The following is a 14029-nucleotide window of genomic DNA, read 5'->3' as shown; positions in this document are numbered from 1 at the left end:
CCCTGTCTCAAAAAAAATTTTTTTTAAATAGCTAAGTCACAAAGGAAGTTGACAGATTCAAGAACAGAGAAACAGACAAAATGAAGAAAAGAACCTGCCGACCACGAGCTCTCAGACCATAACAGTAACATTATTTTGAATTGAATTAGAAATATATGAATATTCATATATATATTTTTTGGAGACAAAAGTCTCGCTCTGTTGCCCAGGCCGGAATGCAGTGACTCCATCTCGGCTCACGGCAACCTCTGCCTACTGGGCTCAAGTGATTCTCCTGCCTCAGCCTCCCAAGTAGCTGGGATTATAGGAGTGTACCACCACGGCAGGCCAAAATATATGAATATATTCTTTTTTTTTTTTTGAGAGAGAGTCTCGCTCTGCCCCCCAGGCTGGAGTGCAGTGGTGCAATCTCGGCTCACTGCAAGCTCCACCTCCCGGGTTCACACCATTCTCCTGCCTCAGCCTCCTGAGGCTCATGACACCCGGCTAATTTTTTTTTGTATTTTTTAGTAGCGACTGGGTTTCACTGTGTTAGCCAGGACGGTCTTGATCTGCTGACCTCGTGATCCGCCTGCCTCAGCCTCCCAAAGAGCTGAGATTACAGGTGTGAGCCACCGTGCCCGACTATGAATATATTCTTATAAGAAATTCAAAGTTTCAAATCTCCTTGACCACCTGCCTCCACACCTACTTCCTCCCAAGATTTAGGCACTGTTACCAGTTTGATGTGTATCTTTCCAGATCTTTCCTATTTACTTACATATACAGGTACCCACAGAAATTTATAGTTCTCCTTTTGGGTGAGTCTTTTCTATTTTCTAACATAAAGAGTTCACATTACACATGTTATGCTCTAGCTTTCTTCTTACACTTAACACTTTCTCTTGGAGATCTATCCTTGTCCTTACACACATACCACACATACTGACTTCCTTCTTTTCAACTGTACCATAATATCCCATAGTGTGGCTATACCATAGTGGAGTCACTCTTTTATTTTTGGAGACAGAGTTTGCAGGTATTGTCTCAGCAGCACACCCTGGGATTCAACATATCTGAAGCTCCAGTGCCATGCTGCAGATGGACTGCCTTCTTCTGACCATCAGGAAAACTGGAGACACATTATCATACTGGAATACATTCTCTGTGCAGGTGCTAATCATGTCTAATACAGGCTTGTTGGTTTTGGAGATGCTGCAGCTAAACCGGATGTGGACACTCAGGTTTTGTGAAGAAACGGGAATCCCAGTCACCTGATCAAGTGGAAGCCACCAAAAAGTTGTACCTGGTAGATGCGACCCCGAGCTGCTGTAAACACATAGCCAGGTGCTTGGCCATGAGATGTAATTTCTCAGCAGCATGGCAACCCTGACTGATCTCACCTGCTCAGTGTCAGATCGATTCCGCTTTCCTTCAGCTGGGGCTCCATCACTTCGGATGACTTTGGGCTTCCGTTTTTTGCTCGATTCTGATGACATGGTTGTTCCTTGATGTCAGGAGGAAACAGCAGAGACCTGTTAAGAAGAGAAAGCTTTTGACATTCTTCTGGAGACGAACTAGCAGTTCTGGCCACTTACAGACTCGGTAACTCAAGAAAAGTCATTTAACCCCTCAAAGCCTCAATTTAACCCTCTATAATACAACAGGGAAGCATCCCTCAGCCCGTCCAAAACAAACTCCACCGCCTTTTATAAAAAGGCATCACCACCCACCCCCACTGATCTCGGAATCATCTTCTTCAACCTCTCCCTTCCCTGCCTTCACCCACATCCTGCTCCACACTCTCCACAGAAGAGACCTGCATTCAAGGGTCCGCTCAGCTATCCAGGCACCATGTGTCTCTCCATCTCAACACCCTATTCCAAGCCCTCCACATTCCTCTCCAGGACTACTCTTAACAGTCTTGCCCAACAATACTGTCTAAATTATCTTTCTTAAAAAAGACCAACCTAATTAATGACTCTCCTGTTTCAAAACTTTTGCTGGCTCTTCATAATGCACTGAATACCCATATTTCCTGACCTGTCATAAAGACCCTTGATGGTTTGTCCCCAACCCATCTTCCCAATTTCATTTCTTGCATTCCCATTCCTACTGACCTTCCCACTGTCCCCAACCTCTGCTCCTGGCTGCAATTACACCCTGCAATCCCAGTTCTCCAAACACTCCACGTCCTTTCCCCTGCTTGCAAAGCTCTTCCTCCCTATATCCAAGACTAAGCAAGCTCATCTGCTCTAGGAAGCCTGTCAGGTCTCCCCAAAGCACTCTTTTGGCTACTTTGGGTACACTGTTACGGAATTTATCTCTGTGAATCGTTCACCTGTCTTCCCATGTAGATTGTGAGCTCTATCTTCTTCCCCCTGAGCCTTGCAGAGTGCTCCATAAATTAGTATCCAAACTCCTCAGTCTGGCATTTAAACGCACTCCCACTACTACTGTGATCACTGTGTGCTGGGCCTTGATCCAAGCACTGTATGGGTAAGTTCTCATTTGCTCCTTATAACAAACTTTTCAGATAAGAACTACCACCATTTTACAGAAGACAAAACTGAGGCTTGCAACGGGAATTACTTGCCCAAGGTCACATGACTACTATGCTAAAATCTGGATCTATCCAATCAATGCCATACTGGTGCTCTTAACTACACTGTTACGCCTCCTAGTCCTGCCAGCATCTCATCTAGTGATGCCATCGACTCCCAGGTTGATCCTAGAATTTAAAGTATAGAACCTACATTTCATGGGGCTCTAGGGTCACAAAGCATCCTCCCTTGTTGCCTCACCACAGCCTCCTGAGGTGGGCAGCACTGTCCCCTTTACCTTAATCTATCTTGGTCTGTCACCCAAGCTGGAGTGCAGTGGCACAATCATACTCACTGAAGCTTCCACCTCTCTGACTTGAGGCAGCCAATAGTTTGTCATGGTAAAAGTCAGAGAGCCCTGAACTGGAATGTCCGTTCTACTCTTTCACGGCTATGAGTCCCCGGACAAGTCACTTCACTTTTCTCTGGGTCTGATTCCTCACAAATCAAATGAGAATAACAGTCCCTACCACAGGGGTTGTTGTGGGCTTTAACACAGGAGGCATTCCACTGGGGAAGGTGATGAAGATGACCTGGGATTGTGGCTTCAGATGATGCATAGGTGATCTTAAATAATGCTGAACACCTAAGGAGAAAGTTAATCCCTTTTCAATTCTTTTTTGAAACTTCTGATTGCTTCAAGGAGAACATCTAAGTTCCCTAGTTTGTCTTTAACATCTATGAATACCAGTGTTCCTTTGTAACAAAAGAACTCTATCCCACAGCCTTAAACAACAAAATCTAGCCAGAATTTGTTAACAGTGATCTATTTTCATTATATTAACTATATTAATTTTTACCTTATACATAAAACAAGTGAAAGCAGCTTTCCATTTCTGGTGGAGAGATTTCAAGTTTTCTCTCAAAGTAAATTTTTAGTTTCAAAAGTGACTTGGCTGGGCGCAGTGGCTCACGCCTGTAATCCCAGCACTTTGGGAGGCTGAGGCAGGTGGATTACCTGAGGTCAGGAGTTCAAGACCAGCCTGGCCAAAATGGTGAAACCCCGTCTCTACCAAGAATACAAAAATTAGCCGGGTGTGGAGGTGTGCGCCTGTAAGCTCAGCTACTCAGGAGGCTAAGGTAGGAGAACCACCTGAACCCGGGAGGCAGAGGTTGCAACAAGCCGAGATCGCCGCCACTTCACCCCAGCCTGGGAGACAGAGCGAGATTCAGTCTCAACAACAACAGCAAAAAAAGTGACTGGGCTCACACCTGTAATCCCAACACTTTGGGAAACCAAGGCAAGCAGAGGCGAAAGAATCGCTTGAGCCCAGGAGTTCAAGACCAGAGTGGGAAACAGAGCGAGACCCCATTTTCAGAAAAAATTTAAAAATTAGCCTAGTGTGGTGACGCACACCTGTGGTCCCAAGCTACTCTGGAGGCTGGGGTGGGAGGATGGCTTGAACCCACAAGTTCCAGGCTGCAGTGAGCTATGATCGCTCAGTCTTGACAACAGGGACCCCGTTGCAAAAAAAAAAATTTTTGGACTGGATTAAAAATTTTTAGTAAACGGTAGTACAGGCGGTAAGTTGATCTGGCAAAGCCTACAAAGACGGGACCTGAAAGGCTTAAGTGTGAGAAATCCTGACTTTGGCAACACAGTAGAGTGCCTGGCACACAGAAAAGCACATTATATGTGAGCTGTTACCATCACCACCATCACCCCCCCCATCAGGCTACATTTTCACGACCAAGAGGCTGCAACGTGAAGCCTGAGGATGCTGCAGCGAACACTTTTCGGATGAGATAACAGCGCAGCGCCGAGGGGCCGGGGACTGCCGGTAGTGAGGGAGGAGAATCCGGGTCAGACCCCAGCCCAGGGGCGCCCTTTGGGCGATCAGCACCTCAGTCCCGGAGTGCCCGGCCCCGCCCCATATCCCAGCCCCGCTGCCCTACTCCCCTCCTCACCTCACAGGTCCGCGAACCTGGAACCGGGAGCAAGCCACTTCCGGAGGTGGAGCAAAGGCGGCTCGCGCACCATAGAGAAGCGGAAGTGAGGAAAGGGCGGCCGATCGGAAGCGAGGCGTGGAGGCCGGAAGCTGAGTGCGGAGGCCCCCGAGGGAGGTGGAGGCGTGGTGAGGCTGTAAAGAACAAAGAGACCTGTTCTTTGTTCCCTGTCCCAGGGCCTAAGGCAGTGCCCAGCAACTAGTGGGCGCTCCGCCAAGTAGTTGAATTAATGTTGTGTTATGTCCAAGATAACACGAAAGAACTTGGCAGCGGCCGGAAAGATTTGGGCCCTAAAGGATTTGCATCCATAACGTTGCTGCTTAATTATTATTTTCACCACAATATGCCACACAAGTGAAGGCAACAAGTCAGGGAGGGCATTAACCTCATTTTACACTTGGCTTTTTGAGGAGTGCGTCACCAGTTTCTCCATTTTAGACCTGACTTGCCCAGGACAGACAGTCACAAGTCTAACGCAATATTTGAAAGCTTCTAATGCAGTATTTGAAAGCTTCAAGTGTTTCCTACCCCCTGGCATGAACTGTACAAATAGGGTCGATTTTTTCGGGTAAATCCTACTTATCCGGAGCTAGTAACTCGTGTCCTGAATCCCTGGTTGTACAGGGCCAGTTCCTTCTTCCCTGGAGCAAGAAGGAAAATAATGGTTTTTTTGTTGTTGTTGTTGTTGTTGTTTTTGAGACAGAGTTTTGCTCTGTCGCCCAGGCTGGAGTGCAGTGGCGCAGTCTCTGCTCACTGCAACCTCTGACTCCAGGGTTTAAACGATTCTCCTGCCTCAGCCTCCCAAGTAGCTGGGATTACAGGCATGCACCACCATGCCCAGCTAATTTTTGTATTTTTAGTAGAGACAGGGTTTCACCATGTTGCCCAGGCTGGTCTTGAACTCCTGACCTCACTCAAGTGATCTGTCCACCTCGGACTCCCAAAGTGCTGGGATTATAGGCGTGAGCCACTGTGCCCAGCCAGTACTGACTGTTGAGAATAGTTCAAGAACACAGTACCCTCCAGGAGGGTAGATCTGCCATGTGGGACTAAGCCCACCAGCTCTACTGTGCCCTGCCTCAGGCACCTGCTAAAGTTCCTTGCAGATGAAGAAAGGACACTGCGATTTATAGTAAATATTTAATTGGTTCCATCAGCAACTCCAGCACAAGTTTTCCTGGATGGGAGGCAGAATCAAGCTACCCAAGGGTTCATGATGAGGTATGGGGGTCACTGAGGAGACCCCGCCAAGTCACTGACCCCCCCTCCACACACCAGGTGGCCCTGCAGAATGAGGGTTGGGCTGACAGAATGTCAATCAGGGGAGACAGAATACAGGGTGAGGGAACAGGCCCTAGGTGGTATTGACACAGAATACAGGGTGAGGGAACAGGCCCTAGGTGGTATTGACACAGAATACAGGGTGAGGGAACAGGCCCTAGGTGGTATTGACACAGAATACAGGGTGAGGGAACAGGCCCTAGGTGGTACATTTGCCTGCAGGAAGGAGGGAGGGCAGGAGAGACTTTCTGCATAGAAGGACTGGAACTACACATTTAAGTTTTCAACCCCAATATGTAGGGGGAAACAGCCAAGCCACTCTCCATCTGTCTAGTATTAGGAACCTCTCTTCAAATGGTCTTCTGTCATCTCTGTTCTTCTTCCCAATTCTGTATTCCAGATTCCAAATTCTACAATTGAAACCCAAGTTCTGAATTCTAAGTTCTACCTTCTGAGTTCCTGTTACGTGTCTGTCTCCTGCCCCTAAATCTTTCCTGGCTTCCATCCCTTTCCCCAGCCTATCTGGGTGGGATGTCTGGACCTCCTCCTGACCATGGTGATGAGGTTTTTGTTTTTGGCAGTTCCAGGCTTTTCTCCAACAGGAGGGACTTGGCTCAGACTGTCCAGCAAGTGGGTGGCCCAGTGGAGACCAGGGAATTCCTTAGGGCCTGGCCTGGGGTCCTGTCTTCCCACCCCACCTCTAGCCACTGGACATGTTACCTTTTGTGCAACTAAGCTAAACGGAGGATTTCCAAGGGTGATAACTGGGGACTTGTGGCCTTGAGATGAGGAATTCTAGAACATATAAGAAGGCCTAAAAGATCGCTATCCTTCATTCAGGGAAATTAGAAACTACTTCTAGCAGGGGGAAGGAGATAGGCAGGGAAAGTGGAAAGGGCCTGGGCAGAGCTGTAATCCTCAGAACTTGTCAGCCTTCAGTTCCCCCTTGTCTGAGTTGAGCACTGCCCCTCAGAGTCCTCCCAGAGCCAAGACAAAACCAAGATAGCAGGACCGGGAGTGCCACTGTCTATCGGGGTTGCCTGAGGGAGAAGGGGAAGGAGGTGGAGGTGTAGGCAGCATCACTGGAGAGGCGAGATCTTCAAGGGGATCATGATCCTAGACTCCATGTGTCGCACCAGGGGGACTGAGGAGAGAGAAAGGCAGAGGTCACACAGGGGGCTCAAGCAAGCCAACAACCTTCCCTGGCCCCACCCAAACATGCTGGCCTTTGAGTGGGCAGAAGGAGGTCCCAGATGCTGCGACAGGAATGTCCTATTGAGTGGGCAGAAGGAGGTCCCAGATGCTGTGACAGGAATGTCCTATTGCCCTCCTGAAAGGGCCCATGAAGAGCACCAGATCCCTCAAATTATGGGATAAGATAGGACTTTAGTGGTGATGAGAGTAACATTTTCTTAAATTTTAATAGTTATCTGTTGGCCAGGCATGGTGGCTCATGCCTATAATCCCAGCACTTAGGGAGGCCGAGACAGGCGGATCACCTGAGGTCAGGAGTTCGAGACCAGCCTGACCAACATGGAGAAACCCTCTCTCTACTAAAAATACAAAATTAGCCAGGCGTAGTGGCACATGCCTGTAATCCCAGCTACTGGGGAGGCTGAGGCAGAAGAATCGCTTGAACCTGAGAGTCAGAGGTTGCTGTGAGCCAAGATCAGGCCATTGCAGTCCAGCCTGGGCAATGAGCGTGAAACCCCATCTCAAAAAAAAAGAAAAAAGAAAAACACTGATTTAGCCCAACTGCCTTGTTTTATAGATGGGGAGGGTGCAGCCTAGAGAAGGTCAGCTCAAGGTCATCCAGGAGGTTAGACTCTCCTCCAGCTCAGAGCTTTTCAAACTTTAATGTGCATACAAATCACTTGGCAGTTCTTGTTAACGTGCAGATTCTGATTCGGTAGGTTGCAGGAAGGCTGAGATTTATCATTCTTCTTTGTTTGTTTGAGACGGAATTTCACCCTTGTTGCCAGGCTGGAGTGTAATGGCACTACCTCGGCTCACTGCAACCTCCGCCTTCCAGGTTCAAACGATTCTCCTGCCTCAGCCTCCCAAGTAGCTGGGATTGCAGGCATGTGCCACCATGCCCAGCTAATTTTGTATTTTTAGTAGAGACGGGGTTTTTCCATGTTGGTCAGGCTGGTGTAGAACTCCTGACCTTAGGTGATCTGCCTGCGTTGGCCTCCCAAAGTGCTGGGATGCAGGCGTGAGCCACTGCACCCGGCCGAGATTTGTCATTCTTAACAAGCTCCCAGGGGATGCCAATATTGTCAGTTGGGACCACACTTGATTTTGTTTTGTTTTTTAATTTTTGGTTTTTTTTTTTGAGACAGGGTCTCACTCTGTCTTCCAGGCTAGAGTGCAGTGGCAGGTTCTCGGCTCAATGCGACCTCCACCTCCTGGGTTCAAGCGATTCTTGCGCCTCAGCCTCCGGAGTAGCCGGGATTACAGGCTTGAGTTACCACGCCTGGCTAATTTTTGTATTTTTTTTTTTTTTTTTTTGAGACGGAGTCTCGCTCTGCCGCCCAGGCTGGAGTGCAGTGGCCAGATCTCGGCTCACTGCAAGCTCCACATCCCGGGTTCACGCCATTCTCCTGCCTCAGCCTCCCGAGTATCTGGGACTACAGGCACCCGCCACCTCGCCCGGCTAGTTTTTTGTATTTTTTAGTAGAGACGGGGTTTCACCGTGTCAGCCAGGATGGTCTCGATCTCCTGACCTCATGATCCGCCCGTCTCGGCCTCCCAAAGTGCTGGGATTACAGGCTTGAGCCACCGCGCCCGGCCTAGAGACGGGGTTTCACCATGTTGCCCAGACTAGTCTCCAACTCCTGGCCTCAACTGATCCACGCACCTCGACCTTACATGGTGCTGGGATTACAGGTGTAAGCCAGTGTGCCTGTCCTGTTTTTTATTTTTTTATTTTTTATTTTTGACATAGGGTCTCACTGTTGGTTTTTTTCTTATTATTTTTTATTTTTGACATAGGGTCTCACTGTTGCCCAGGCTGGAGTGCAATGCCACAATCATGGCTCACTGTAGCCTCAAACTCCTGGGCTCAAGTGATCCTCCCACCTCAGCCTTCCAAGTAGCTGGGACTACAGGTGGGAACCATCATGTCCTGCTAATTTTTAAAAAATGTTTTGTAGAGATGGGGTCTCCCTGTGTTGCCCAGGCTGGTCTTAAACTACTGGCCTCAAGTGATCCTCTTGCCTCGGCCTCCCAATGTGCTGGGATTTCAGTTGTGAGGCACCATACCCAGCTGGGACCACACTGAATAGCAAGGCTCCTGCTACCTCCTTCAGCAGACATATTCTCCCTCATACCACTTGGTAAGTGATCACTGTAAGCTCCTCAGTGGCAAGAACAGCTCTTGTTCATTTATGGGCCCCTCAACCACCTACCTACCACAGTTCCCAGCACACAGTGAGAGCTCAATTAACACCCACTGACTCTAGGTGGTTTCAGGGTTCCTAGCAAAGTGGCAAATACCTTGAGCAAAAAACTTGTTTGAACCTGGGCACAGTAGCTCATGTCTATAATTCCAGCACTTTGGAAGGCTGAGGTGGGAGGACTGCTTAGCCTAGGAGTTTGAGACCAGCCTGGGCGACATAGTAAGATTGTGTCTCTACAAAAACAAAAACCTTGTTCAAAAACATTTCCTGCATGCTTCCTTTGTAACAAACACTGGGGAAAGCACTTTTCATAAATGAGTTTGTGGGCCGGGTGTGGTGGCTCATGCCTGTAATCACAGCACTTTGGGAGGCTGAGGCAGGCGGATCACCTGAGGTCAGGAGTTCAAGACCAGCTTGGCCAACATGGTAAAACCCTGTCACTACTAAAAATACAAAATTAGCTAGACATGGTGGCACATGCCTGTAATCCCAGCTACTTGGGAGGCTGAAGCAGGAGAATGGCTTGAACCTGGGAGGCGGAGGTTACAGTGAGCCAAGATCACACCACTGCACTCCACATGGGTGACAGAGTGAGACTCTGTCTCAAAAATAAATAAAATAAAATAAAAAGTAACAGTTTGTAGAATCTTCCCTCACAGCCCTCTGATGGAAGCACTATCACCATTACCATCTTATAGACGAGGGAACAGCCTCAGCGAGGTGAAGAACCATGCCCAAGGTCACAATGGGCGTTCGCTAATCCACATCTCCTAGGCAGAGGTGTGGCCCTGGCTGTGTTATCATCCCCTAGAGCACTCACCTAGGCCTGCTGGTATCCTATGGAGTGTGCCACTCGGATAGAAACCCACTAACTCACTGTCTTAAAAGTGAGTTCCCCATCACTGGAGGTAATCAAGAAAGGCTAGATCTCCTTGCAGAGGGGATTCCATCCTTCTCAGCAGAAGACCTCCAAAGTCTTCACTCACCTGTATAGTAGACATTTTCATCCCAGCCTCTCTTCCTCCAGGCAGCGTTTCGAGTCTCCTCCCGAGACTGCAGGTCTTTATAGGCTGTGAGAAAGGCACAGACTCATTTCTCAGGCACAGAGGATCGGATCCCTTACCCAGCACAGGGCCCTCTTCCCACTGCCCCCCAAACCCTGCCCTGCTGTCTCCTCCTCCCTAGATGTCTCCCTCGGACTGTTAGCAAACACTATCTGCTTTAATAATCCATCCAATCAGTACATATGTTAATATTGCCTACATTTATATTTCTAGTCGCAAACACTCCCAAGCACTCCAGACTCCTATATCCATCTACTGCCTACTTGACATCTCTACTTTCGTGTGTCAGCATTTTTAATGTAACACTTCTGGCTGGGTGTGGTGGCTCACGCCTGTAATCCCAGCACTTTGGGAGGCCAAGGCTGGTGGACTGCTTGAGGCCAGGAGTTCAAGGCCAGTCTGGCCAACATGGCAAAACTCTGTCTGTACTAAAAATACAAAAATTAGCCGGGCATGGTACTGCATGCCTGTAATCCCAGCTACTCAGGAGCGTGAGGCACGAGAATCATTTGAACTTGGGAGGTGGAGGTTGCCGTGAGCTGAGATTGCACCACTGCACTCCAGCCTAGGTGACAGAGTGAGACTCAGTCTCAAAAAAAAAAAAAAAAAAAAAGAAAGAATTCCAAGGGCCAAGATTACGTTCCTGACCCCACTGACTTGCTCCTTCCCTAGACCTCCCAGACTCAGTAAACAACACACAGCAGGTCAAGCACGAACCTGGGAGCTCTTCTGGAATGCCCTTCTCCTTCTCTTGCCCCACACAGGCAATTCATCCACAAATCCTGTTGGTTCCACCTCTAGACTAACGAATCTGTGGACTTCTCAGCATCCCACTGCCCCATCCCCTCCTGCCTGAACTAGAGTAATGGCCTCCTAAAGCTCTGCTTTCTCTCTTGCTCCCCTACCAAGCACCCTTAACAAAGCAGCCAGCAGCCAGAGAAATCATACTAGAACAAAAATCAGGTCATGTCACTGCTATTTGAAACAGTCTCTCATTGCATTTACAATAAATCCCAACTCATTCCCCCTCTCCTGATCCATCTCCCCACATTCTTCCTTACTCACTCCACACTGGCCTCCTTGCCATACCTCAAAACCCCGAAGGCCTTTCCCACCACAGGGCCTTTGCACGTGCTGCTCTGTCTACTTGGAATGGTTTTGCCTAGCAATTCACAGCAGGCTCCTTCTCATCCTGCAGCTCTCAGCTTACATTTTACCCCTCAGCTTACATTTTACTCCCTCAGAGAGGCATTCTTTGTCTATGTAGACCAATGTAGATCCCCTGTGTTTTTCACCATCATCTCTCCTTGCCTTTTTTTTTTTTTTTTTTTTTTTTTTTTTTGAGACAGAGTCTCGCTTTGTTGCCAGGCTGGAGTGCAATGGCATGATCTCGGCTCACTGCAACCTCCACCTCCTGGGTTCAAGTGATTCTCCTACCTCAGCCTCCCAAGTATGTGGGACTACAGGCGTGCGCCACCATGCCCAGCTAATTTTTGTATTTTTAGTATAGATGGGTTTTCACCATATTGGCCAGGATGGTCTCAATCTCTTGACCTTGTGATCCGCCCACCTCGGCCTCCCAAAGTGTTGTGATTACATGCACGAGCCACTGCACCTGGCCTCCTTGCCTGTTTTCTATAAATATTATTTGTAATAATCTGAAATTGATCTTTTTGTGACTTTACATCTAAGATAGTGTCTCCTGCTAGAACATTAAGTTCTCTGAGGACACTAATGCAACCCCATTGGCTACAGAGAATGATGACAGAGAAAGAGAACTAACAAAAGGCTCCTGGAAGGTCTTCAACCTACCCCAGAGATGGTGCACCACGTAGAGCTCTCCTATCTGTGAGAAGAAGCCGCCCACTGCCTCCTGGTTCTCCTGCCGGTACTTGATGGCCCGAGCCCTGGAGAAGGCAGAATAATATGGGGCAGAAGCCAGGGCTGGTGCAGAGGGTACTGAGGCTGATTTCTTGGCCACATCCCACAGGAGGGAAAGTGCTGATGGCGGGGTGTTCTACCAACGGAGGGCTCACAATCTTCTAGGAGATCCTCACCTCCTGGTTGGATCCTTCTCCCAGATCCATGAGGGGCAGAGGGTACTGAGTTCCCTGTGATATGGCCCTGGAAAAGGTGGCCCACCAGGGGCCTTGGTGGGGCAGGTGAGCAGGGTACCCCCACAACCCCAGTCCTGGTGCTGCCACTTACCAGTTGTTCCCCCACTCGATCATGGTTCCTGGCTGAAAGAGAACCAAAGGGATGATGGGAATGAGCCCCCACCTCAGATTCATAGCATTGCAGCCAGGCAAGGAAGGGAAACTACCCTGTCTCCCCGCCTCCTAAGCTCCAACAGCCATTTGGCCTCATTTGCAGGCCCTGACTCACTCAGGCCCTGGTATGCATGTTTGCACACATGTGTACACAACTCTGCTCTGAGCCCATAGGGAGGGAGAAGCCAGAAGCCCCAGTCTAGGTGTTGGGACAGCTGAAAGCAGCATTGCAGCAGGGAAGTTGGGGGGCAGGAGGGGGTCGGTCGGAGGGAGGCACCTTGAGCTTGTATGTCCTCAGCTCATAGATGTTGGGACCCAATCTGGGCTGTGGCTCATTCCAGAAGCTGAACTCGAGGAGCAACTGGTTTCTCCTGGACAGCAGCATCTGGCTTCGCTCCCTTCGGAACTCCAGGTACTCCTGTGGGCATGGTGGTAAAGGCACGGCTACCAGGAAGTGTCCTCCATCCTGACAGTGTGCCTCATGGGGTGGCAGAGGAGACCCCAGCACAGGGCTGGGCTGCATCCAACATCCAGAGAGGTGTGCTGAGTGGCCACTAACATACCTTATTGTTTTTGAGCTTGTTCATGCAGTCCATGAGGGCTGGGTAGCCGCCTGAGAATCGCCACAGGTGCACTGTTGGGGGTGAGAGGTATAGGTCAGTGGGCTGCTGGGACCCCCAGCAGATGACCTCCCCAAGGTTGGCTAAGTATATATGTGGTGGGGATGGGAGAGGCAGGTAGTCTGGTTCCCTGTAGCAGCAAGACCCTCTGAGTTCCCTCTGCCTTGGTGGAAGACCATGCTGGGGAGAGGATGATCCCAGACACAAGTCTAGGAGACCTGGATTTGAGCTCCAGCTCTGCCCAGTAGCCTTGGATGGCTCTAGGCCTCAATGTTCTCATCTTGAAAATGGGAATAATATTCCCACCCCACCTTCCTTAAATAGCAACAACATCAGATGTGTCCTGTACCCTGGAAGCAGTGGCATGCATAAGGAAGACCACCAGACCTTGGAGGAGCAACTGGACAAAAGGACAGGGGAGAACTGATGGGCTGATATGGAGCATTCCAAGACAGTGAATTGAAAAAAGGAACCAAGGAACAGAAGAGCTTGTGTGGTATGCTACCTCATGTGTTGAGGGGGCAAGGACATCCAGAGATGCTAATTTATGCATCACCTCTTAATGGCGATTTAAGAGATTAAAAGTAGACCGGGGCAGTGGCTCACACCTGTAATCCCAGCATTTTGGGAGGCCTGGGCAGCTGGATCACCTGAGGTCAGGAGTTTGAGACCAGCCTGACCAACATGGAGAAACCCCGTCTCTACTAAAAATATAAAATTAGCCGGGTGTGGTGGTGCATGCCTGTAATCCCAGCTACTTGGGAGGCTGAGGCAGGAGAATCCCTTGAACCTAGGAGGCAGAGGTGGCGGGGAGCCAAAACCACGCCACTGCACTCCAGCCTGGGCAACAAGAGCGAAACTCCG

At 49.3% G+C, this 14029-nt stretch overlaps 2 protein-coding genes across 4 annotated transcripts in view; both read right to left on the bottom strand.

The window, feature by feature from the left end:
- The window catches only part of THOC5 (THO complex subunit 5), a 40686-nt gene extending 36143 nt beyond the window's left edge, over nucleotides 1–4543 (bottom strand). For 2 of the 3 annotated variants that reach the window (XM_050806801.1, XM_050806803.1), the window contains exons 1-2: nucleotides 4491–4543; nucleotides 1383–1514 (exon numbers count right to left, since the gene is read on the bottom strand). In XM_050806801.1, the coding sequence (XP_050662758.1) occupies nucleotides 1383–1478 (96 nt within the window). In that variant the 5' untranslated portion in view covers nucleotides 1479–1514; nucleotides 4491–4543. Of the gene's footprint in view, nucleotides 1–1382; nucleotides 1515–3052; nucleotides 3169–4490 lie in introns of all 3 variants that reach the window. The other variant, XM_050806802.1, reaches the window with a different exon arrangement.
- A 1833-nt stretch (nucleotides 4544–6376) lies between these two features.
- The window catches only part of NIPSNAP1 (nipsnap homolog 1), a 173113-nt gene continuing 165460 nt past the window's right edge, over nucleotides 6377–14029 (bottom strand). Inside the window, exons 6-11 of the mRNA XM_050806838.1 lie at nucleotides 13109–13179; nucleotides 12823–12963; nucleotides 12484–12515; nucleotides 12088–12182; nucleotides 10198–10281; nucleotides 6377–6954 (exon numbers count right to left, since the gene is read on the bottom strand). Of these exons, the coding sequence (XP_050662795.1) occupies nucleotides 6890–6954; nucleotides 10198–10281; nucleotides 12088–12182; nucleotides 12484–12515; nucleotides 12823–12963; nucleotides 13109–13179 (488 nt within the window). The 3' untranslated portion in view covers nucleotides 6377–6889. The remainder of the gene's footprint in view (nucleotides 6955–10197; nucleotides 10282–12087; nucleotides 12183–12483; nucleotides 12516–12822; nucleotides 12964–13108; nucleotides 13180–14029) is intronic.

The sequence above is a fragment of the Macaca thibetana genome, chromosome 10 (genome assembly GCF_024542745.1).
Source record: "Macaca thibetana thibetana isolate TM-01 chromosome 10, ASM2454274v1, whole genome shotgun sequence".
Taxonomy (NCBI): Eukaryota; Metazoa; Chordata; class Mammalia; order Primates; family Cercopithecidae; genus Macaca; species Macaca thibetana.
This window is presented reverse-complemented; position numbering and strand designations above follow the sequence as displayed.